At 44.8% G+C, this 25,344-nt stretch overlaps 1 protein-coding gene across 4 annotated transcripts in view; it reads left to right on the top strand.

Annotated features, from left to right (window-relative positions):
* The window catches only part of SMCHD1 (structural maintenance of chromosomes flexible hinge domain containing 1), a 238,696-nt gene that overhangs the window by 103,929 nt on the left and 109,423 nt on the right, over window positions 1-25,344 (top strand). For all 4 annotated transcript variants that reach the window (XM_061596291.1, XM_061596298.1, XM_061596308.1 and 1 more), the window contains 3 exons: window positions 16,305-16,382; window positions 16,468-16,587; window positions 17,272-17,416. In XM_061596291.1, the coding sequence (XP_061452275.1) occupies window positions 16,305-16,382; window positions 16,468-16,587; window positions 17,272-17,416 (343 nt within the window). The remainder of the gene's footprint in view (window positions 1-16,304; window positions 16,383-16,467; window positions 16,588-17,271; window positions 17,417-25,344) is intronic.

Genomic DNA, 25,344 nt, shown 5'->3' with positions numbered 1-25,344 from the left:
CATTTTATTCATCTTACTCATGTATAACGTTTTTGCAGTTTTTACAATATTGTATGGGTGTATGACCGTAATAAACTTGCTTGCTTGTATCCCAAATGTATCATACACTGGGCCCCATGAAGTCAACCATTTACACAGGATATGCATCACTTGTGAGATGGTCAGCCTCAGGAATCTGGGAAACAATAGACGCCAGCAGTGTCAGAGAACTCAGTTGGCAAAGGTGGATTTGGCATGCTGTAGTAAATATGGAGAGAAGAGCATTCTGTGAGGAAAGGACTGAGGGAAGAGCAGGAAAAAGTGGAGTGGACACCAGAGAAAGGCCAGCAGGGGATAGGTCTAGCTTTCCTGAGTGGTCAGTGTCTGAGTCGAAAGAACAGCAGTAGCCTTGGAGATTAATGAGGAGGAAGTGGAAGGTGGCTATTTTTTCTGTTAACTGGCTTCCTTGCTAGATGAACTCTCCCCAGAGGTTTCGGTTTGTTGATCTGAAATGCATTCAGTTCCTCTCTTTTCCATCTGCCCAGTGGCACAATGAATAACCCTGACTTGCAGGTTTCTACTGTTGGACCTTATAGAACCTGGCACATTTTAATGATTGCATAGGAAGCATAGTAACATAGAAGGCCTCCTTATACTGAATCAGACCATTGGTCCATCTAGCTCAGTATTATCTGTACTGACTGGCAGTGACTTTCCAGGATTGCAGATGGGTTACTCCCAGCCCTACTTGAAAATGCAATTTGATTGGGGGGAGGGGAATGGTACAAAGTAAGTATGCAGGGAGAATGGGAGAAGAAATTACAGGAGATAGATAAAAATACTTATAACAAGCACTGGGGGTGGGAAGGGGTGGGAACATAAAATAAAAAAGGTCTTTTCTACTTAGAGCCTTGGAATCAGCAAGGCTGAGTCATAATACCTCTAGAGCAAATATTTGTACTTAGCTTGAGGAAAGCTGAGCTATGGAACTCCTTGCCATATGGAAAATATTGTGGCAAAGAGTTTAGCGACTTCCACAGATAGATTAGCTATCATCACTAGAAAAGGATGTCAGTTGCTGAATTTATGACAAACTCTGCCTCCATCTGCCACAATTATGTGATTGGTTTCGCTCCTGCCGCACCATTTCCCCCAGGTATCATGCCATCAGGTGGGTAGTAGCACCACCTGGTGTCCAAAGGCAGGAATACACTGGCACTTAAAATTAAAAAGGTAGCAGAGCAGCTTTTAAACTGACTGAGGGGGGAAACCCGACAGGAGCTGAGAAAGGTCCGGTTCGGAATAAACCTCCCCCCTGGGATAAAAACCAAAGAAATGATGAAATTTTAAAAGGGGTAGGCCTAGAAGTAGGCATTGTGAGAGCAGGGGCACAGGATATAAATTCAGAAGAGCAAAATTACCACAGGCCTAACCACAAGTGCCAAAGACACTTGAAGAGAGACACTGCTTACAAGTGCCTGTACGCTAATGCTAGGAGCCTCCAAACCAAGATGGGAGAACTGGAGTGCTTGGTCTTAGAGAAGAGCATTGATATAGTGAGCATAACGGAGACCTGGTGGAATGGAGAAAACCAGTGGGATAAGGTTATCCCTGGATATAAACTATATCGGAAGGACAGGGAAGGACGTATTGGTGGCGGAGTCGCTCTATACGTGAAAGAAGGCATTGAATCCAGCAAGCTCGAAACCCCAAAAGAGGCAGACTCCTCCACAGAATCGTTGTGGGTGGTGATACCGTGCCCCAGGAGGGACTTAATACTGGGAACGATCTATCGTCCCCCTGATCAAAATGCTCAGGGAGACCTTGAGATGAGATATGAAATTGAGGAAGCATCCAAACTAGGAAATGTAGTAATGGGTGACTTCAACTACCCGGACATAGACTGGCCGCATATGTGTTCCAGTCATGACAAAGAAGCAAAGTTTCTAGATATTCTAAATGACTATTCCCTAGATCAGTTGGTCATGGAACCGACCAGAGGGACGGCAACCCTGGACTTAATCCTCAGTGGGGACCGGGACCTGGTGCGAGATGTAAGTGTTGTTGAACCGATTGGGAGCAGTGACCACAGTGCTATTAAATTAAACATACATGTACATGGCCAATTGCCAAGAAAATCCAACACGGTCACATTTGACTTCAAAAGAGGAAACTTCACAAACATGAGGGGATTGGTAAAAAGAAAGCTGAAAAACAAAGTCCAGAGGGTCACATCACTCGAAAATGCTTGGAAGTTGTTTAAAAACACTATATTAGAAGCTCAACTGGAGTGCATACCACAGATCAGAAAAGGTACCGCCAGGGCCAAGAAGATGCCAGCATGGTTAACGAGCAAAGTCAAGGGAGCTCTTAGAGGCAAAAAGTCTTCCTTCAGAAAATGGAAGTCTTGTCCGAATGAAGAAAATAAAAAAGAACACAAACTCTGGCAAAAGAAATGCAAGAAGACAATAAGGGATGCTAAAAAAGAATTTGAGGAGCACATTGCTAAGAACATAAAAACCAACAACAAAAAATTCTATAAATACATTCAAAGCAGGAGACCATCTAGGGAGACAATTGGACCCTTGGATGCTAAGGGAGTCAAAGGTGTACTAAAGAACGATAAGGAGATTGCAGAGAAGCTAAATGAATTCTTTGCATCTGTCTTCTGAGGAACTGAGACAAATAGTGGTAACGAGAGAGGAAGTTCTAAGCTTAATGGACAATATAAAAACTGACAAATCACCGGGCCCGGATGGCATCCACCCGAGAGTTCTCAAAGAACTCAAAGGTGAAATTGCTGATCTGCTAACTAAAATATGTAACTTGTCCCTCGGGTCCTCCTCCATGCCTGAGGACTGGAAAGTGGCAAATGTAACGCCAATCTTCAAAAAGGGATCCAGAGGGGATCCCGGAAATTACAGGCCAGTTAGCTTAACTTCTGTCCCTGGAAAACCGGTAGAAAGTATTATTAAAGCTAGATTAACTAAGGCACATAGAAGAACAAGCCTTGCTGAAGCAGAGCCAGCATGGCTTCTGCAAGGGAAAGTCCTGTCTCAGTAACCTATTAGAATTCTTTGAGAGTGTCAACAAGCATATAGATAGAGGTGATCCAGTGGACATAGTGTACTTAGACTTTCAAAAAGCGTTTGACAAGGTACCTCACCAAAGACTTCTGAGGAAGCTTAGCAGTCATGGAATAAGAGGAGAGGTCCTCTTGTGGATAAGGAATTGGTTAAGAAGCAGAAAGCAGAGAGTAGGAATAAACGGACAGTTCTCCCAATGGAGGGCTATAGAAAGTGGAGTCCCTCAAGGATCAGTATTGGGACCTGTACTTTTCAACTTGTTCATTAATGACCTAGAATTAGGAGTGAGCAGTGAAATGGCCAAGTTTGCTGACGACACTAAATTGTTCAGGGTTGTTAAAACAAAAAGGGATTGCGAAGAGCTCCAAAAAGACCTCTCCAAACTGAGTGAATGGGCGGAAAAATGGCAAATGCAATTCAATATAAACAAGTGTAAAATTATGCATATTGGAGCAAAAAATCTTAATTTCACATATACGCTCATGGGGTCCGAACTGGCAGTGACCGACCAGGAGAGAGACCTCGGGGTTGTAGTGGACAGCACAATGAAAATGTCGACCCAGTGTGCGGCAGCTGTGAAAAAGGCAAATTCCATGCTAGCGATAATTAGGAAAGGTATTGAAAATAAAACAGCCGATATCATAATGCCGTTGTATAAATCTATGGTGCGGCCGCATTTGGAATACTGTGTACAGTTCTGGTCGCCTCATCTCAAAAAGGATATTATAGAGTTGGAAAAGGTTCAGAAGAGGGCAACCAGAATGATCAAGGGGATGGAGCGACTCCCTTACGAGGAAAGGTTGCAGCATTTGGGGCTTTTTAGTTTAGAGAAAAGGCGGGTCAGAGGAGACATGATAGAAGTGTATAAAATTATGCATGGCATTGAGAAAGTGGTTAGAGAAAAGTTCTTCTCCCTCTCTCATAATACTAGAACTCGTGGACATTCAAAGAAGCTGAATGTTGGAAGATTCAGGACAGACAAAAGGAAGTACTTCTTTACTCAGTGCATAGTTAAACTCTGGAATTTGCTCCCACAAGATGCAGTAATGGCCACCAGCTTGGATGGCTTTAAAAGAAGATTAGACAAATTCATGGAGGACAGGGCTATCAATGGCTACTAGCCGTGATGGTTGTGCTCTGCCACCCTAGTCAGAGGCAGCATGTTCTTGCACTCGGGTCCTGCTTGCGGGCTTCCCCCAGGCACCTGGTTGGCCACTGTGAGAACAGGATGCTGGACTAGATGGGCCACTGGCCTGATCCAGCAGGCTCTTCTTATGTTCTTATGTTCTTATACACAGGAGTCAAGACTTCAGCTGATCCTTCCAGCTTGACCCCAGTCCATTCCTGCCTTTGTCCTGGGGGATCCTTTCACCCTTAGCTCTCTTTTCAGTGAGTCTGTTCTTTGTTGGCTCTGTTAGAATTTCTCTGTCACTCTTTCCCTTATTGTTTGTTTGTCTTTCTCTTTTTAAAAAACATTTTCCCAAACCCTGCTTCTGTGGCCTATTTTTGTCCTTCACCGGACTTGCCCCTCTTGGAGTCCATGGTTTTCTGCAGCTGCAGCCCATCTTCAAAGCCCCTCCCAGCCGCTGCTCCACCTTGGAGTTCTCCCCAGGCTCACTCTCCCACCCTGCCTGCCTCTCAGCTCATGACTGCGGCTCCGTTCTTCTGCCCGCACCTCTGGAGCTGCTTCTGTGCCAGCTCAGTGCGGTGGTTGTTCTTGCTGGTGCCACACATCTTCAGCATCATGGTTGTGAGCTTTTACCTGGCTGCCCTTCTGACAGCTGCCACTCATCTCTGGAAGCTGCTGCTGCGGTGCCAGCAGCTCCACAGCCTGCAGCTTCTCCTGGCCAGGGAGTGCACAATGCCCTCTGCTTAGGGGGTTCCCACCATTTTTCCACCCCCATCCTCAGGCCGTTCTTCTCCGTCAGCTGTTTTTGTTACTGTTTTTCCACCTTTTTTCCTCTGTCCCCCATTTTATTTTGCTGTTTTTCCCTCCTTTTTTCTTCTCCAGTATTGCCAGTGCCTGTCTGTTCCTGGTTTCTTCTCTCTTCTTCCCTGTCTTGCACACAGGAAGAAGCAGAGAAGAAAGGGAAGAAGTATTAAAGAGTACATTAAAAAAGAAAGAAGGGGGGGAAGAACTTGGCTGCATTTAATGTCAAACTGCTCCTCTCTACCGTTTGTGTTACTACTGGCCTCCTTCAATCCACCTCACCCCTCTATCTGTGAGTGTGTTGACTGGTTCTCCACTGCACCATGCAGTCTGTGCATGTGTGATTAGGTTTGATTATATTATTGCCTGGTACTGCTCCCTTCTACTGTGTGTGTATCATGGCTGGGCTGTCACATCTGCTCATCCATGATATACAACTGCAAGGGTCACACACACACACACAGCTTCCGGCCTCTGCCGTTTGCCTTCAGCTGAGCAACCTGGGCCATTCACAGCTTCACCCAAGGTGGGGCTGTCTACCATCTTGGATCAACGTCGGTTGTCCTCTGTTCCATGGGCAATCTTGAATCCTCTCACATCTTTTGCCCCCTTGCAGGGCTGTCTTCTGAACCAGGCCTTTCTGTCTCAATTCAGAAATGCTCTACTGGGTTCCATCTCTGAGCTGTGAAGGCCCACCCTCGTCTCTACACATCAGTCTTGACCTTCACTCTCAGTTGAGAAACCTCAGTTGAGGTGTCATCCTCTAGCCCTTTTGAATTCTCTAGGGGAAGGGTGCAACACTCGAGGCTGAAGCTGATCCACTCCATCATTTCATCACTCCTGATGGGGATGAGGCTGAATGGAGCGGGGAATCAGAAGGAGAAGCGGTTTGTCCGCATCATTTGTTTCAGTCTTTGGACTATCTCGCCTTATTTTGCAAGTCCCTAACCACATTGGGCTTGATGTGCCGGGGCCTGAACCCTCATCTGTCCCTGTCAAGGGGGCTAAGGTGTTGAAAGCTCCCAACTCTTTGGTTCATTCCTTCCCAGTTCTGACCCACTCGACAGGATGGCGAAGGAGGAATGGGGTCATGCTCTTCATGCACAGCATGACAGCTTTCGCTAACAAATTTTATTTGCTAGATCCTGAATTCATGAATTTCCTGAAGGTCCCTGCAGTGGATGGGCCCATTTTGGTTTCCAGGTCTCTCCTTCCCAAAGAAACAGACTCTCAGTTTAAAGATGCATCTGAGCGGCAACTGGACTACACCCTTAGAAGGACGCACAACACCTTGGCATATGCCATCCGAGGCTCTTGCACTGCCTCTTTGATCACCAGAGCCTCTGTTATGTGGCTGATTGAGTTACTTGACAATCCTCAGCCGGACCGGGTAGACTCTGCAAGACCTTGGTCAAACTACACAAGGCTGCAGTGTTTGTGGCAGACACAACTCTTGACATGACACAGTTTGTTGCTAGGGCTATGTCCACAGGTGTGGTAGCTTGCCAGACCCTTTGGCTATGCCACTGGGATGCTGACAACAAAGCTTGCATCAACCTTTCCACAGCCCGCTATTCGGGCTCCCTACTGTTTTGGAATGAGGCCCTCAAAGCAGTGCTGGTTGATCTCAAGAATAAAAGGAAACCCGCATTAGCCATGACTAAATCAGATGATCACAGAGCTGCCTGCAGATCATCATCTTACCCCTACTAGCAGTCCTTTCGGTCACTGCAACCCTCAGTTAGGGGCCATGATTTTTGCCTCTCAAGAAGCTACTGGAACAAGCAGCACTTCTTTGGCCGTAACCAGAGTCAGTTCTCAGACGCCTGAGTCGTACCTCACCCTTTGGCTGTGGAGGACATCAGCAGCACCAGTACTGATGCCATCCCAATTGGTGGCAGACATGTTCAGTTTGCCAGAGATTGGCAGCACGTAACCATGGACGCTTGAGTGTGAAATTCTGTCATTCACAGTTACTCTGTAGGATTCTGGGAGCTTCCTCCTCGCAGGTTTCTACCATCCTCCCCGTCCACCTGTCCTGAGGAGGACAGTGATGACTGAGGCTATAGTTCACTTGCTTTCCATAGGCACAATAGAGCCAGTGAATCCCGCCGAATTTTACTCAGGTGTCTACTCCATTTTGTTTGCAGTGCCCAAAAAAGATCATTCATGAAAGGCAATCCTAAACCTCAAATTCCTCAACTCCTTTGTCAGGCATCAACACTTCAAAATGGAGTCTCTGGCATTGATTTTGGAGGCTCCCCAGGAAGGGGACTTTCTTACTTCTATCGATCTGAAGGAAGCCTAACTGCATGTGCCAATCTTGCCCACCCATCAAAAGTTTCTGAGATTCTGGTATGGCCAGACTCACTTCCAATACTGGACTCTACCGTTTGGTCTCTCATCAGTTCTGAGGGTGTTCATGAAGCTTATGGTAGCTCTGGTACCGCACCTCTGCCTCCAGGGCATCCACATCTATTGTTGCCTGGACGATCTCCTTGTGCGGGCACACCCCATGTCTCAGGCATCCACCCACGTGTGTCTCACTCTCAACACCTTCAGGGACCATGGCTTCCTCCTCAACCTGGTGAAGAGCCACTTGCCTCAAAAAAATGTCTTCAGCACCTTGAGGCCATATTGGACATGGTTTGTACAATGATTTTTCTGTCCCCAGAGAGTATAGCAGCCACCATCCACACAACTCACCACCTAATGGCTTGAAGGACGGAAGATGTGATGTTTCTAGCCCTTGGACTGTTCATATCCTCCATTCACATTGTTCCCTGGGTTCTCCACCATACCTGACCACTCCAGTGGGCTCTTCTGCCCTTTCAGCTGGACATCACCAATTCCAGACACAGGTGAGTACGCTCCTCCCATTCCTGTGGTCTTCATTTTGCTGGTGGATGGTGACTAAGAATCTGCAGAGAGGACCTCCCTTCAGAGAACCTAAGAAGACTCTGATTACAACTGATGCCAGTCTCCTGTGATGGGGTACCCATTGCAATTCCCTCTTCAGTCAAGGCACGTGGATGGCTGCTGAGCAATTGCTCAGCATAAACTTGCTGGAGTTGCGAGCGGTGTGTCTGGCCCCCTTCCATTTTCATCAAAAGATCCATCTAACCGACATCCTCATTCGGACCGACAATATCAGTGTGAAAGTATATTTGAACTGTCAAGGGGGTACACAGTTAAGGGTCCTTCAAGTGAAATTGACTCTCATCTTCAGTTGGGCCGAACGTCACTGACACTCCCTGAGGGTAGAGCATCTCAGTGGTGACTTGAATACTGCAGCAGACTGGTTCAACAGACAAGAAGTTCTTCCTTGGGAGTGGAAACTGCATCCTGGGATATTTTGTCAACTGCATCGCCAGTTCGGTCCTTTCACAGTATATCTCTTTGCCTCAACTCAGAATGCACAATTTCCAAGGTTTTTTGCAAGGTATCATTAAGAGGGCACAGAGGCAGTTGACACGCTGTCAACACCATGGCCAAGAGGGCTCCTCTGTGCCTTTCCTTCAATCCCTCTACTGGGATGGACCATCATGAAGATCCATCAGGAACATGCTCACATTATTCTTCTGGCACCTTACCGGCCACACAGGCCATGGTTTTCGGATCTACTGGCTCTTTCAGTTTGGCAACCATGGCATCTACCATCGCAGCCAGACCTTCTCTCTCAGGGTCCACTTTGTCATCTGGATCCTAATGAGTCTGACAAGCTGGGTGTTGAGCAGTGCCACTTGAGACGTTCTGGGGTCTCTAAAGACGTAATTGCTACCATTTTGGCCTCCAGACAGTCTTCCACCATCCATATTTATCAAGTCACAGTGGTTGGCCTTTGCTAAATGATGCTTCAAACAGCAGATCCAGCCATCCAGTGCTATGGTTAACCATCTACTCAATTTCCTCCATGTGGGACTTTCAATGGGGCTAAAGCCTAATACTCTGTGCAGGCAGGCTTCAGCCATTTCATCTGACTTGTCAGCGCAGTCAGACCAGACTTCCCTTAGAACACACCTCGGTCAAGCGGTTCCTGAAAGGGGCTTCTCTGCATTCACCACCTGTACCCCATTGCTTTCCTTCTAGGAGTCTTCAAAAGGTCCTGCAGGCCTTGCAATCTCCTCCTTTTGAGCCTCTCAAGTCTGCTTCATTACATCAGCTCTCCTTTAAAGTCTGTTTCTTGTGGCAATTCCTTCAGCCCAGAAGGTATTGGATCTGGCAGCTTTGTCCTTTGCTTTTATTTATTTTATTTATTTATTCAACTTTTATACCGCCCGACTAGCAATAGCTCTCTCTGCTTGTCACCTCTGTGTGTTCCACAAGGACTACGTGCTGTTATGTCCCGATCCTGCATTTCAACCTAAGGTGTCTTCTATTGTTCATTGCAGTCAGGATGTCAATTTACCTTCCTTTTGTCTACAGCCAACTCATCCCCTTGAGAAGGGCTGGCATTCTCTGGATGTACGTCAATCCCTAAAGGTTTACCTGGCCAGGACCTGGGACATTACTGAGTCTCTTTTTGTCTCGTTTCATCCAATGACCTTGGGAAAGAAGGTCACCAGCTCAATACTGTCGCATTGGCTACATGCTTCCAACACTCTGGCTTATGTCTCTTTGGATTCTGGTGCTGAAAAACATCACAGTCCACTCTACAAGGTTGGCAGCTGCTATGGCTGCCTTTGCTATCAATGCACCCATTGCAGATAATTGTAGGTCTGTTGTGTGGTCCACACCAAATTATTTTATTAGACACTATCAAGTAGATTATTATGCTTCTACAGAAGCTTCATTTGGTCGGCATGTCCTACAAAGGTACTGTCCTCCTCTTAGGCAGCCTGGGCCCACCCTACTGGGACTGCTTTGGTATATCCCACAGGATGGTATGCTACCTGGGCAAAAATGGGCTGTTGGTCTCATCTGAAAGGTGGTTTTCCCAGGTATGCCATCAGGGCCCTCCCTGTTGAGAGGGATTTCCCAGCTTATTCTGGAGGTGGTTTTTTTCTATTGTTTAGTGACTCTTTCAATTCCTTCCATCTGATTCAAATTACATTAGCTTTATGAGTCATGTTATTGCTAAGACTGTTCTTTACTGCTCTGTTTGTTCATATTTCCTGTTCGGAGTCAAGACGGGTGTTATGCTGGTTGCTGTTCCTCATATGCTTTTCTGTCAGTGTACAGCTCATCTGGAATGGACTGGGGTCAAGCTGGAAGGAGCAGCTGAAGCCTTGACTACTGTGCATTCCTGCCTTTGGACACCAGGTGGTGTTGCTACCCACCTGATGGCATGATACCTGGGAAAACCACCTTTCAGATGAGACTAACAGTCCATTTTGTGAATGGCGGGCCTCAGCTATTTTCAGCCATTTCAAGTGGGCCTTGGAGATAGAAAGTTTGAGAACCCCTGCCCTAAAGGAAATAACAACATTGAAGAAAATATATTGTGGCTGAACATTGAATATTTTACGTAGTCACTGAAGAAAACGGTTGTGTGAATCTAAGAAACAAAATGTTTATAGGTTTGTTGTGGACATTATGCAGTTAAAAATCACTAAAATGCTGATCTGATTACTTGGATCCATCTCAGTCTGGCTCCAGCCCCACTTATGACACTGAAGCTGCCTTGGTTGTTGACATTTGTTGGGAGAGAGATGGGGGGACTGTGACCCTGCTCATTCTCCTTGATCTCTCAGTGCCTTTCAATACTGTTGACTTTGGTATTTTTCTGGAGCATGTCAGGGAGGTGGGGATTGGGCAATGTGCTTCAGTATTTCTGCTTCTACCTCTAGGGCCATTTCCAGAAAGTGGTTATGGGAGTCTACTGTTGGACATCATGGGAATTGTCCTGTGGTGTCCCTCAAGGTTCCATCTTGTCCAACATGCTATTAATATATGAAGCCACTAGGAATCGTCATCAGGAGATTTGGAGTGAGGTGTCACCAATATGTGGAAGACATGCAGCTCTGTGTCTCTGTTAAATCTGAATCAGGAGAAGTGATTGAAGTGTTAGACCTGTGCTTGAAAGTGACGATGGTTGAAAATGGGCCAGTAAATTGAGGCCGAATCCTGAAAAGACAGAGGTGTTTGTGTTCCGAGTTCTTGAGTCCAGGAGGTGGGGAGACAGTCTGTCCTGGACAATGTTGCACTCTCCTGGAAGTATCAGGTCCATACCTTGAGGGTGGTCCTGGATTCAACCTTGTCACTGGAGGTTCATTTGGCCTCAGTTGGTACGGGTATCTTTTTCCAGTTCTGGCTGGTTGACTGGCTTTGGCACCTTTTGGACAGAAATGACTTGGCCACTGTACTCCATATTTTGGTAACTTCCAGATTGTCATATTGCAATGTGCTGTACATGGGGCTGCCCTTGAAGATGACTCAGAAACTTCAGCTGATCCAAAATGCAGTATCCAGGTTACTGGCTGGGGTTTTATTTCTTTCTTTATTATTTGATTTATATCCCACCCTTCCCCCCAGCAGGAGCCCAGGGCAGCAAACAGAAACCCTAAGAACACTTTAAAACATCATAAAAACAGACCTTAAAAATACATTAAAACAAAACAATGTTAAAAACATTTTTAAAAGCTTTAAAAACATCTTTTAAAAAAGGTTAAAAACATTATTTTTAAAAAACCATATTAACAAGCAATTCTAACACAGACTGGGATAAGTCTTGTTGAAAGAGGAAAGTCTTCAAAAGGCACCGAAAAGATAGCAGAGATGGCGCCTGCCTAATATTCAAGGGGAGGGAATTCCACAGGGTAGGTGCCGCCACACTAAAGGTCCGTTTCCTATATTGTGCAGAACAAACCTCCTGATAAGATGGTATCTACAGGAGGCCCTCACCTGCAGAGCGCAGTGATCGGCTGGGTATATAAGACGGTCTTTCAAGTATCCTGGTCCCAAGCTGTATAGGACTTTGTACACCAAAACTAGAACCTTGAACTTGGCCCGGTAGCAAATGGACAGTGCAATTCTTTCAGCAGTGGGGTAAATGTTGGCGATACCCTGCCCCAGTGAGCAGTCTCGCCACCGCATTTTGCACCAGCTGCAGCTTCCGGACCAGCCTCAAGGGCAGCCCCACATAGAGCGCATTACAGTAATCCAGCCTGGAGGTTACCAGTGCGTGGATAACAGTGATCAGGCTATCCCGGTCCAGAAACGGCTGCAGCTGTCTTACCAGTCGAAGCTGGTAAAAGGCACTCCTAGCCACTGAGGTCACCTGGGCCTCTAGCGACAAAGATGGATCCAGGAGCACCCCCAGACTACGGACCTGCTCTTTCAGAGGGAGCAGGACCCCATCCAAAACAGGCAACTGACCAATTATCCAAACTCGGGAACCACCAATCCACAGTGCCTCCGTCTTGCTAGGATTCAGACTCAGTTTATTGGCCCTCATCCAGCCCACCACCGAGTCCAGGCAGCGTCCAGGGCTTGCATGGCATCTCCTGATTCAGATGTTACACAGAAATAGAGCTGGGTATCATAAGCATACTGCTGACACCTCGGCCCAAAGCTCCTGATGACTGCTCCCAAGGGCTTCATATAGATGTTAAACAGCATGGGGGACAAGATGGTACCCTGCGGCACCCCACAGCACAACTGCCAGGGGGTTAAAAGACAGTCACCCAATGCTATTCTCTGAGAACAACCTTGGAGATAGGATCGGAACCACTATAAAACAGTTCCTCCAATACCCATCTCACCAATTTGGCCCAGAAGGATACCATGGTTAATGGTATCAAAAGCCACTGAAAGATCAAGTAAGAATAACAGGGTCCCTCTCCTCCTGTCCTTCTCCTGATAAAGGTCATCCATCAGGGCGACCAAGGCCGATTCAGTCCCATAACCAGGCCTGAACCCAAACTGGGATGGGTCAAGATAATCTGTTTCATACAAGAGTACTTGCAGTTGCTGTGCCACAACCCTCTCAATCACCTTCCCTAAAAAGGGGGTATTTGCAACCGGTCGGTAGTTGTCACAAACCAATGGGTCCAGGATGGGCTTTTTCATTTGTGGTCGGATCACTGTCTCAAGTCTGCTGGAATGACTCCCTCCCGCAATGATGCGTTGACCACACCCTGGATCCACTCGGTCAGACCCCCTCGGCAAGCTTTAATAAGCCAAGAAGGGCAAGGGTTGAGAGGACATGTTGCTGTCCGCATCATCGCAAGCACCTTGTCCACGTCATCAGGCCACATCAATGGAATCTGTTCCCAAGAAGTTGCAGCAGATGTTGCACAGGACACCTCATTGGTTCCATTTAGATCTCATATAACCCCTATTTTAAAACAGCTACATTGGTTGCCAGTTTGTTTCCGGGCCCAATTCAAGGTGCTCATGTTTAAAGCTCTAAATTGGGTCCATGAGCATCATTCAGGTGATTTTTAATTGTATTTGTATTTCTTCTTTTAATTTTTATATTGAATTTTATTACAATTTGAATTCTATGGAATGCAAATAGTACATAGAATAAAATACAATATTAGAAATAAAAGAAGTAACAAAAATACTGTTAAAAATCATGCAGCATTTAGCACATTACAGTTGCTACAGTAGACAAAGAAAATATCATTAAGTGGTCCACCAAGACCATCAGCAAGTTTCAGGTGGTCTCTTGGTAAAAAAAAAGGTTTGGGAACCACTGCTTTAAATGATTTAGGCCTCAAATCTCTGAAAGACCACCTCCTTCCCTTCAGACTCTCTCAGGTATTGAGATCGGAGAAGGGGACATCTTGGTAGTTCCACTAACCTCAGAAGTTTGGGTGGTGGCGGCCCAGGAGAGGACATTCTCTCTCCATGGCAGTCCCTAAGTTGTGGAATTCCCTCTCCACAGAGGTGTGCCTTGTACCTTCACAGTTTTCAATGTATGCTAAAGATGCACTTTTTCATTTTGGCTTTTGATACTTGAGATAGATAGATATAGATATATATTAGTTTGGTGTAGTGGTTAGAGTGTTGGACTATGACCTGGGAGACCAGGGTTCAAATCTCCACACAGCCATGAAGCTCACTGGGTGGCCTTGGGCCAGTTACTGCCTCTCAGCCTCAGAGGAAGGTAATGGTAAACCACCTTTGAATACCGCTTACCATGAAAACCCTATTCATAGGGTCGCCATAAGTGGGGATTGACTTGAAGGCAGTCCATTTCCATTTTCTAGTTGTGAAAGTCATTTATTTTAAACTGTTTTTAATAATGTAGTTATATTGTTGTGACCCGCCCTAGGACTTATTGTTGAAGGAGTGATGATAAGCTTTCTCTGTAATCAGGAACATTTGATAATCATTATAAAACTAAAAGGGGTCTAATGAAGTTTCCAATATTTGGGGAGGGTTGTTTTTTCCCCAGTGGTCCATAATTCTACTGGTCAAGTGTTCTGTTGCCTTTTAGATGAGCCTCTCTAGGCTTGAAGCTGGGCAGGGTGCAAGAATCATCCCTGTATTTGTGCTGTGCTCAGAAGCACTGGACAACTACAGGGAACATCTCTCCTCTCCCCCAACTTCAAATTAAAGAGGAGAGCTGGGGGTTGCTATTTTGACTCTGGAATGTGAAGGCATTTGCATAGCAAAATTTTCTTCCCTTTTCTTTCCCAAGAACATAGAGACAATCCTTGTAATAGTGCTGGGCATTGAAGGCCCAGTATAAATACAGTGACCAAGGTGGATAAAAATCAATTTGTAATACAGTTTTTTTTAATGTAAATACTGAGTTTTTCTTAAAGAATAAATAGGTTAGATATTAAGCAATATAAGCATGTTAGTCCACCCTTGTTTTTAAGAAATAGCCTGGTAGCCATAGGTGACCAAGAACTTCCTGCAGGTGAGTGAGTGTGTTGATAGAGGAGAGATGGAGTAGTCTGTCTCTCCTCTACACCCAGGGTAGAAATGTAGTTCTCAGTCCCTCCTTTGCCATCACCCATCAGGATAGCAATTGTTTTGCAGGCTACTAACTTTTGGGGGCTTGTTTACAAGGCTGAGTTAGCTCTACAGTTAATCTCTGGATGGAATCAAAGCATTCTTCCTGTTAAGTTGAAATAAAGGAGGCTTGTCTATGTAAATATAGATCCACTCTTACCATTTTGTCATATCTGAGTATTTACACTTCACCTACCGAGCATAGGAATTTCATCTTCACTTGATGTAAATAAGCTATGCAAGTCTGCCCAATACCAATCAGTTGTACTTTGATCTATCAGTTATGGGCACTTGCATCTTTGTTTCCTCTTTGAGGGTGGGGCTGGGCCAAGTGAAATAGAAAGGAGCAAACTCTGGAACGAAGAATGGAAGACAAAAGTGTGCATTGTGCAGATTCCTATATTCCCATATTTAAACTGTAGTGCTGTACCCACTTACTTAGGAAAAAGTCCTCATTGAACTTACTTCTGAGTAAATAGGATTGTGCTGTTAACCTTGCAAGCTTTCATGGGTGCTGGTAGTAAGAACATGGTACTATATTAAAGATCCTCCATCTGTAGGTAAAAAGGGAAGGAATGCCAAATATATGCAGTGTGATTAAGAGAAGCATGGCTTAGTTATAAGGCTGAAATAGCAGTGTAAATAATACTCCATTTAGTTGTATAATAACATTGTTTAGTGGCCAGTTTTGCATGATTCTTTAGAAGATATGTGAAGAAATATCAATAAGAAACTTGATTTAAGTCATCCTTGAAATCATTTATATAAATCAGTATGCCCTGGCAGAGATTATCTTCCCTATCCACTTAAAGTTCTAAATTGAGCTGGAGAAGAAAGTAGGATTGTTTCTGACCTTGTACAGAGGCACTGCACTAGGCCGTAGGGATCCTGGCAACAACCATTTTTTACTTAACTATGAAGGCCTTTCAAAAATCATGAACCTATGTATTTCCTTCCAGATGCCCACTTTTTCTAATCCTGATTTTTAATGGGGGGACATTTAAACAAAATCAGTGGGGTTTTAAAGTACGTGACTTTGGCTGGATCATGCCTGCATTGCCGTAAAATCCTCAGCTCACCTTCACCAACCTATTAAGGCAGGGATGGTTATCTCCTGATCTGGGGCTTTATTTGGACCCCAAGCAATTTTTTCTGACACCCTCGACACCCAAGACCCCCCACCGAAGACTAGATTGGGGGCCAGCAACAAAAATAACATGGCTTTTTAAAAAGCAGACACAGCACCGTGATGGGCAGAGTAACTAACCCTTACTAAATGCCTTACTATCCTTATTAAAAGATAAATATGTTCTATATTATTTGCTTGAATCCTAATGCATTTAAATATATTCTAGCATTATTTTTATGTGTGTTCTCTTTCCCCCCCCCCATTTAAGCCCCTAGTGGAAATAAGGAAATCATTTCTCATATCAGTCAGCATGGGGGTAAATGGCCTTACTGGTTCAAAAAAATGGGTGAGTATTTTTGCTTTATATGTATCCTACAATTGATCAACATTTTGATTATTGCATTTTAAACTTCATGTCTGATTATACACAGAAAATATTAATAAACTTGGAACCTACATGTTGAAACTGCAAGTGGTGTTGAATGAAAGCAATGCAGACACTTATGCAGGAAGACCTCTTCCATCAAAAACATTTAAATTTTATATAATAGGTAAGGTAATACTATTGTTGTTCTTTAACTAGTCAGTGCTGTTTACATACTGAAGCTAGTATGAGAAACTAAGTAAAATACTATTATTCTTTTTGAAGCTGGATTATGTGTTGAAAACAATGAATGTGTTAATAAAATATAAATGAGTTGAAATATTCAGATGATTCTCCATACAGTGGCCTGCAGGGTCAGAAATGGGCTATAAGCTCAAGTGTTCCCACTTCTCCCTGCATGCAAAGTTTAATAACTCTCCTAAACGTGTCCAACAACTTTCCAGATGTAGCACTAATTACAGCAGGGAGGGGTTATGCCCTTCCCAGAAATGTTTGCCTGTGCCATCAGCGCTATGCCCTGCAAAAGCAGCTTTGTTCACCCAACAATATATTCTAACATAGCAATTTATCTTTCTCATCATTTGAAATCTTCTGTGTAAACAAACCTAAGATGTTGTATGTGAATGAAGAGGAGTGAAGCGTTTCCTGATCCATGCATCAAGGAATACTTCTCACTTTTATATTTTATATGAGGAAACAAAAAGAACTTTTGATCTTGTGTAAATGGAGAATTTAGTTTCAGTTTACAAATATGATTTGTCAGTTAAATGAAGAAAGAGACTAAGAATGACTAGAATCAAAACCCCTAAACAATTTCATTACAATAATTCTATTTCTCCCCCTACCTCAGAGGGCAAGCCTCAGAAGTTTTCAATAGGTCTTTTGGATCCTCCATTTCGAATTGGGCATCCATTCAATATTCCTCTAGATGTCCAGGATGAATTTGGTCATGCTACTCATCTGACGGATGATATTGTTCCAATTCTTGAGGCTGGGTAACTGCCATTTTAATTATTTTGTTTCTGTAATGCTTTTATAGAAAGATTTGTATTTTATGTGTTTTCCCCAATCCAGTGAGTCTCTAATGCACTAAAGATTGTACACCACACACCTAAGTGATTTTGACTTCCTAAACTACTGATCTATCTTCTTTGTGCCAAAAACTAGTAAACCATATCTTGAATTCTCCCATAGTTTTGTGGTAACATGGTGCTAATGGGACAGGTGCTTGCTAAATCACAACTGATTTATAATCTGCTTTAGAGACAATTGTTTCAAATGATGCCTCATGCCTCGCAGCAGGCTCTTGCTATACCAAGTTCCAATTTACTGCCAAACCAGTCTCATTCTTCACTGCAGTAGGGTGCTCCCTCTATTCCACATGTTGTGCCCCAGGCCCTTGGTTCCACCTCATATGTCTCCTTATCCCCATGCTGTACATATATCCCATGCCTCTTGCCCATCCCCTAACTAGACCAGAAAGGACCCTCCAGACAGAGCTGAGGATCCAAATTCCGATTTGATTGTTTTGGATGAGGAGGAATGGATTGGTGCTTCAGAGTCCAAGGATGTGGCTTCTAATCACCTGTTCCAGGATTCCCACTATCACACCTTCCAGTGCAAGATGATGGATGCTCTACATCTGAATTCTAAGGAGAACCTTCCTGCTCCGTCCTCATCCAGGGTGGCAGCAGTATGCCATGATCCTCAACAGAAGTCCAGAGTGTCAGAGCTTCCATCACTGTTTTCTAAAGTAATCAAATCTGAGTTTGATATACTCTTCCATTGTGAGAAGTCTGTTCCCACAGCAAACAAGTATTATGCTGTAGAGCAAAAAATATGGATCAACTGATGCTTACTCTCTTTAATGAGCACATCATGGAGCTAGTGAGTCCTTCTGTGAATCTACAGTGTGGGACTAGTGAGTATCTTCTTTGAATCCAAAAGCTTTGGATGTGCAGCTTAAGGGCACCTTGGAATGAAAGATGGATCTGTGTTTGAGGTGAGTTCACAACACTAGTGCCTTGTCAGTGTGGGGGTCTGCTTCATCTTCAGTCTTTGCAAGGGCCTCCTTGTTCTGGTTAGGCGGCTTGTTGGTTGGTCCACAAGATCTGGCTAGAGTCTGCACGTCTCTCTTGAAAATTTCCCATACTGTAGTCTTCATGGCTTCCATGGATGTAGTGCAAGTCTCTGCTAGTGACCTGGCGGTGGGTGTTTTCACGAGGAGGACCCCTTGATTATGCCATTGGAAAGCCAATGTCATGGTTCCATACCAACCTGTCCTCTGTGCCTTGCACTAGTAGCAAACGTTTTGGTGACACAGTGTTGAAGAAGGTTCTGGAGGAGTCAAAATACAGAGGAAAATTTTGACTTCTAAGTAGAAAAAGGATGTTACTTTCAGTGGTTGTTCCATCCTTGCCTGTCCAACCAGTCATGTTGAGTCAGCTGGAGAAAGTCAAGATGTTCAATCTGCCTGCCTCTTTGGGAGTAGTCAATATTCTAGCAACGGGAGGACAGTACTCTGGCAAATTCAGATCAGGCTCCCAATTGCAAGGCAACAGCACTAATTCGGATGTCGACACCCCTCTAGTTGGAGGTCGCTTACAGCTTTTCTCAGATGGGTGGCACAAAATCACCTTGGGGATAGTGCAGACTATGAGGCAGGGCATCTTCCCCTCCCCAGAAGTTCCTTCCCTTCTTTCTACCAATCCGGAAAGAGAGCCAGAGTTCAGGATGCCATTCAGCAACTGCTTCAGATCTCTACCATAGAACCAGGGAGATGTTCTCAGGCACCTGTTCTATTTTCTTTACTGTGGCTCCTTCTCAGGCATCTGTTACATTTTCTTTACTGTGGCTCCTTCAGGGCAGTGCTGGACCTGAAACATCTAAATGAGTTCATTTGATATCACAGGTTCCAGATGATGCTTCTGCCCATCAAGGAGTTCCTGGAAAATGGGGCTTCCTCTTATCAGTTAATCTCAAGGAAGCATATTTACATGTTCCTATTTTGTGCCCATGCAAGCATTACCTGAGGTTTGTGATGGCCTCTACTTCCAGTACAAGGCCATGCCCTTTGGCCTGTCATTGGCCCCCAGGATGTTCACGAAAATCATGGTCACCCTGGTGGTCCACCTCAGTCTGCAAGGATTTCACATTTATCCCTATCTGGATAACCTGTTGGTTTGGTTTTCTGAGGGCCTTGAAGGATCTACACATCAAGTTGGCATGTCTCAAGACCATGGGTTTCTGATCAGTCACACAAAGAATCAACTGTGTCTGCTTCAATGGATCCAGCACATGGTTGTGATAGACATGGAGACAGGGAGTCCCGTCACTTTCTCCGGAATGAGCCTCTTAAGAATTGACTGGTGGTCCATTGTATTCTATCCTCTCCATCTGTGGATCTCATGAAACTCATGTGAGTCCTAGTCCTCGTGGTCTGGGCAATTCAGATAACTCCTTGGGCAGGACTCCACACCCACCCTCTTCAATGGGTGTTGTTGCCCTTTCAGAGCAACATTGCAGTCAGACCTTCAGGTTTCTCTGTCACATACAGTTCATCAGTCTTTGGTCTGATAGTCACAGAAGGCTATTCTGCAAGGGGAGTTCCACTCAGAGACCCTCCCTGGACTATTGTAATATCAGTTTGTAATGTCAGACTAGTCTGATCATCTCTCCTTCTCCATTGGACAGAGACCCATCTGGAGTCTCTCGTGGTGGAGCATCTAAAAGACAAGGAAAACAATCAGGTAGATGGCCCAGGTTGGGAACAAGTCCACCATGGAAAGTGGAAACTGCATCCAGATGTTTTCAAAGAATTCATGGGCGTCTTTGAAAGAGTGCAAGTGGATCTGTTTACTTCTCCCTACAACCATGAGGTAAAAAGTTTTTTTCTCATGCTATGAAGTTTGCTCAGCAGAAGCTGTAGACTCTCTTGTCTTTCTGTGGATACAGGGCTTGTATGCATTTCCTACTAGGCTGCTTTTTTTCAGAGTCTTCAAGAAGATCAGAGATGAGAGGAAGAGAGTTCTTCTAGTGGCTCCATACTAGCCACAGAGACCATGGTTCTCCCAGATACTCAGTCTTGTCAACATCTGACCTGTGATAGCTACCTCTCAGTGAGGATCTGTTATCCCCGTCTGTAGCATCCAAACGTGGCCTGACGGAACCTTCATGGGTGGTCATTGAGAGGAAACTTACTAAGACAAGTCTCTCACCATCAGTAGTTGATGCCATGATGGCTCCCAAGACATTCTTCCACTATATGCCTTTAAGAAAGTACATGGGAGGTGTTTATCTGCTTGATGCTGTAAGGAGCACTTAGTTCCCGGGAAATCGGGTGTTTATGAGGCGTTGTCCTTCAGGCTGACTATAAGGCTCAGACCCAGCACTCTTCAGCAACAAGCCTCTGCTCTGTACTCTGTCTTTTCCACAACCAATGAAACCATTGGATTCTCACCCATTCTTGAAGCATTTCCTGTGAAGAGCCACTGTCTCAACTCCAGCCTGGCATTGCTTTCCTACCTGATATTTACATGAGATTTTGATTGCTCTTCAGAAGCCTCCTTTTGAAACTCTGTCCCTTTGTCTCCTTTCTTTCAAAGTTCTGTTTCTCGCTGCTGTTACTTCTGCCCAGAGGATAAGAACATAAGAAGAGCCTCCTGGATCAGGCCAGTGGCCCATCTAGTCCAGCATCCTGTTCTCACAGTGGCCAACCAGGTGCCTGGGGGAAGCCCGCAAGCAGGACCCGAGTGCAAGAACACTCTCCCCTCCTGAGGCTTCCGGCAATTGGTTTTCAGAAGCATGCTGCCTCTGACTAGGGTGGCAGAGCACAACCATCACGGCTAGTAGCCATTGATAGCCCTGTCCTCCATGAATTTGTCTAATCTTCTTTTAAAGCCATCCAAGCTGGTGGCCATTACTGCGTCTTGTGGGAGCAAATTCCAGAGTTTAACTATGCACTGAGTAAAGAAGTACTTCCTTTTGTCTGTTCTGAATCTTCCAACATTCAGCTTCTTTGAATGTCCACGAGTTCTAGTATTATGAGAGAGGGAGAAGAACTTTTCTCTCTCCACTTTCTCAATGCCATGCATAATTTTATACACTTCTATCATGTCTCCTCTGACCCGCCTTTTCTCTAAACTAAAAAGCCCCAAATGCTGCAACCTTTCCTCATAAGGGAGTCGCTCCATCCCCTTGATCATTGTGGTTGCCCTCTTCTGAACCTTTTCCAACTCTATAATATCCTTTTTGAGATAAAGCGACCAGAACTGTACACAGTATTCCAAATGTGGCCGCACCATAGATATATACAACGGCATTATGATATCGGCTGTTTTATTTTCAATACCTTTCCTAATTATCGCTAGCATGGAATTTGCCTTTTTCACAGCTGCCGCACACTGGGTCGACATTTTCATCGTGCTGTCCACTACAACCCCGAAGTCTCTCTCCTGGTCGGTCACCACCAATTCAGACCCCATGAGCGTATATGTGAAATTCAGATTTTTTGCTCCAATATGCATAATTTTACACTTGTTTATATTGAATTGCATTTGCCATTTTTCCGCCCATTCACTCAGTTTGGAGAGGTCTTTTTGGAGTTCTTCGCAATCCCTTTTTGTTTTAACAACCTTGAACAATTTAGTGTCGTCAGCAAACTTGGCCACTTCACTGCTCACTCCTAATTCTAGGTCATTAATGAACAAGTTGAAAAGTACAGGTCCCAATACCGATCCTTGAGGGACTCCACTTTCTACAGCCCTCCACTGGGAGAACTGTCCGTTTATTCCTACTCTCTGCTTTCTGCTTCTCAACCAATTCCTTATCCACAAGAGGACCTCTCCTCTTATTCCATGACTGCTAAGCTTCCTCAGATGTCTTTGGTGAGGTACCTTGTCAAACGCTTTTTGAAAGTCTAAGTACACTATGTCCACTGGATCACCTCTATCTATATGCTTGTTGACACTCTCAAAGAATTCTAATAGGTTACTGAGACAGGACTTTCCCTTGCAGAAGCCATGCTGGCTCTGCTTCAGCAAGGCTTGTTCTTCTATGTGCTTAGTTAATCTAGCTTTAATAATACTTTCTACCAGTTTTCCAGGGATAGAAGTTAAGCTAACTGGCCTGTAATTTCCGGGATCCCCTCTGGATCCCTTTTTGAAGATTGGCATTACATTGGCCACTTTCCAGTCCTCAGGCACGGAGGAGGACCCGAGGGACAAGTTACATATTTTAGTTAGCAGATCAGCAATTTCACCTTTGAGTTCTTTGAGAACTCTCGGGTGGATGCCATCCGGGCCCGGTGATTTGTCAGTTTTTATATTGTCCATTAAGTCTAGAACTTCCTCTCTCGTTACCACTATTTGTCTCAGTTCCTCAGAATCCCTGCCTGCAAATGTTAGTTCAGGTTCAGGGATCTGCCCTATATCTTCCACTGTGAAGACAGATGCAAAGAATTCATTTAGCTTCTCTGCAATCTCCTTATCGTTCTTTAGTACACCTTTGACTTCCTTATCATCCAAGGGTCCAATCGCCTCCCTAGATGGTCTCCTGCTTTGAATGTATTTATAGAATTTTTTGTTGTTGGTTTTTATGTTCTTAGCAATGTGCTCCTCAAATTCTTTTTTAGCATCCCTTATCGTCTTCTTGCATTTCTTTTGCCAGAGTTTGTGTTCCTTTTTATTTTCTTCATTTGGACAAGACTTCCATTTTCTGAAGGAAGACTTTTTGCCTCTAAGAGCTTCCTTGATTTTGCTCGTTAACCATGCTGGCATCTTCTTGGCCCTGGCGGTACCTTTTCTGATCTGCGGTATGCACTCCAGTTGAGCTTCTAATATAGTGTTTTTAAACAACTTCCAAGCATTTTCGAGTGATGTGACCCTCTGGACTTTGTTTTTCAGCTTTCTTTTTACCAATCCCCTCATTTTTGTGAAGTTTCCTCTTTTGAAGTCTGATGTGACCGTGTTGGATTTTCTTGGCAATTGGCCATGTACATGTATGTTTAATTTAATAGCACTGTGGTCACTGCTCCCAATCGGTTCAACAACACTTACATCTCGCACCAGGTCCCGGTCCCCACTGAGGATTAAGTCCAGGGTTGCCATCCCTCTGGTCGGTTCCATGACCAACTGGTCTAGGGAATAGTCATTTAGAATATCTAGAAACTTTGCTTCTTTGTCATGAGTGGAACACATATGCGGCCAGTCTATGTCTGGGTAGTTGAAGTCACCCATTACTACCACATTTCCTAGTTTGGATGCTTCCTCAATTTCATATCTCATCTCCAGGTCTCCCTGAGCATTTTGATCAGGGGGACGATAGATCGTTCCCAGTATTAAGTCCCTCCTGGGGCATGGTATCACCACCCACAACGATTCTGTGGAGGAGTCTGCCTCTTTGGGGGTTTCAAGCTTGCTGGATTCAATGTCTTCTTTCACGTATAGAGCGACTCCGCCACCAATACGTCCTTCCCTGTCCTTCCGATATAGTTTATATCCAGGGATAACCGTATCCCACTGGTTTTCTCCATTCCACCAGGTCTCCGTTATGCTCACTATATCAATGCTCTCCTCTAAGACCAAGCACTCCAGTTCTCCCATCTTCGTTCGGAGGCTCCTAGCATTAGCGTACTGGCACTTGTAAGCAGTGTCTCTCTTCAAGTGTCTTTGGCACTTGTGGTTTGGCCTGTGGTAATTTTGCTCTTCTGAATTTATATCCTGTGCCCCTGCTCTCACAATGCCTACTTCTAGGCCTACCCCTTTTAAAATTTCATCATCTCTTTGGTTTTTATCCCAGGGGGGAGGTTTATTCCGAACCAGACCTTCCTCAGCTCCTGTCGGGTTTCCCCCCTCAGTCAGTTTAAAAGCTGCTCTGCTACCTTTTTAATTTTAAGTGCCAGCAGTCTGGTTCCATTCTGGTTCAAGTGGAGCCCGTCCCTTTTGTACAGGCCCGACTTGTCCCAAAATGTTCCCCAGTGCCTAACAAATCCAAACCCTTCCACCCGACACCATCGTCTCATCCACGCATTGAGACTGCAAAGCTGTGCCTGTCTGGCTGGTCCTGCGCGTGGAACCATTAGCATTTCAGAGAAAGCCACCTTGGAGGTCCTGGCTTTCAGCATCCTACCTAGCAACCTAAATTTTGCTTCCAGGACCTCACGGCTGCATTTCTCCATGTCGTTGGTGCCAACGTGCACCACGACCACTGACTCCTTCCCAGCACTGTCTACCAAACTATCTCAACGACGGGCGATATCCGCAACCTTCGCACCAGGCAGGCAAAACACCTTGCGGTCTACACGCCCATCATACACCCCACTGTCTATGTTCCTAATGATCGAATCACCCACTACAAGGATCCCTCCACCCGCTGGAGATATATCCTCGGCACGAGAGGATAGCTGCTCATCCCCCAAGGAATGGGTCCCTTCTAAGGGATTGTTTCCCTCTTCCTCAGCTGGATGCTCTCCTTCCCCGAGACCATCGTTGTCCATGATAGCAGGAGAGCTATCATCGTTGGAGTGGGACACAGCTATAACGTCCCTGAAGGCCACCTCCACACACCAGCCATGCCACTAATTGGGCTTTGTTTTAGATTGCTTATTGCTGTTGCTTTATTTTTTTCTTTTCTTACCTTTCTTTTTTTTTAGTCTTAAATGAGATAAGAGAGAACAAGTTCCTTTTGTTCAGTGATTGATACCATCAATGTACCATGTTTCCAAAGTACTGGAATTAAAGACTTATCCACCTTCCAGTGACTCACAGTCTAAACCAAGTGGCATCAGTGAGATCTTCTCTAGGGCTACACCGTACGGTCACAATATCATGTTTGCTGCAGGCTTTGATACAGTAGTTAGAGAGCAATAATATTGCCAAAAACTAGTTAAGACTGTTCCAAGTGTAGCCAGAAAGCTCTATGTATT

Source organism: Rhineura floridana, chromosome 1 (assembly GCF_030035675.1).
Source record: "Rhineura floridana isolate rRhiFlo1 chromosome 1, rRhiFlo1.hap2, whole genome shotgun sequence".
Classification (NCBI taxonomy): Eukaryota; Metazoa; Chordata; class Lepidosauria; order Squamata; family Rhineuridae; genus Rhineura; species Rhineura floridana.
Note: the sequence above shows the minus strand (reverse complement) of the source record. Positions and strands in the feature narration are given on the sequence as shown.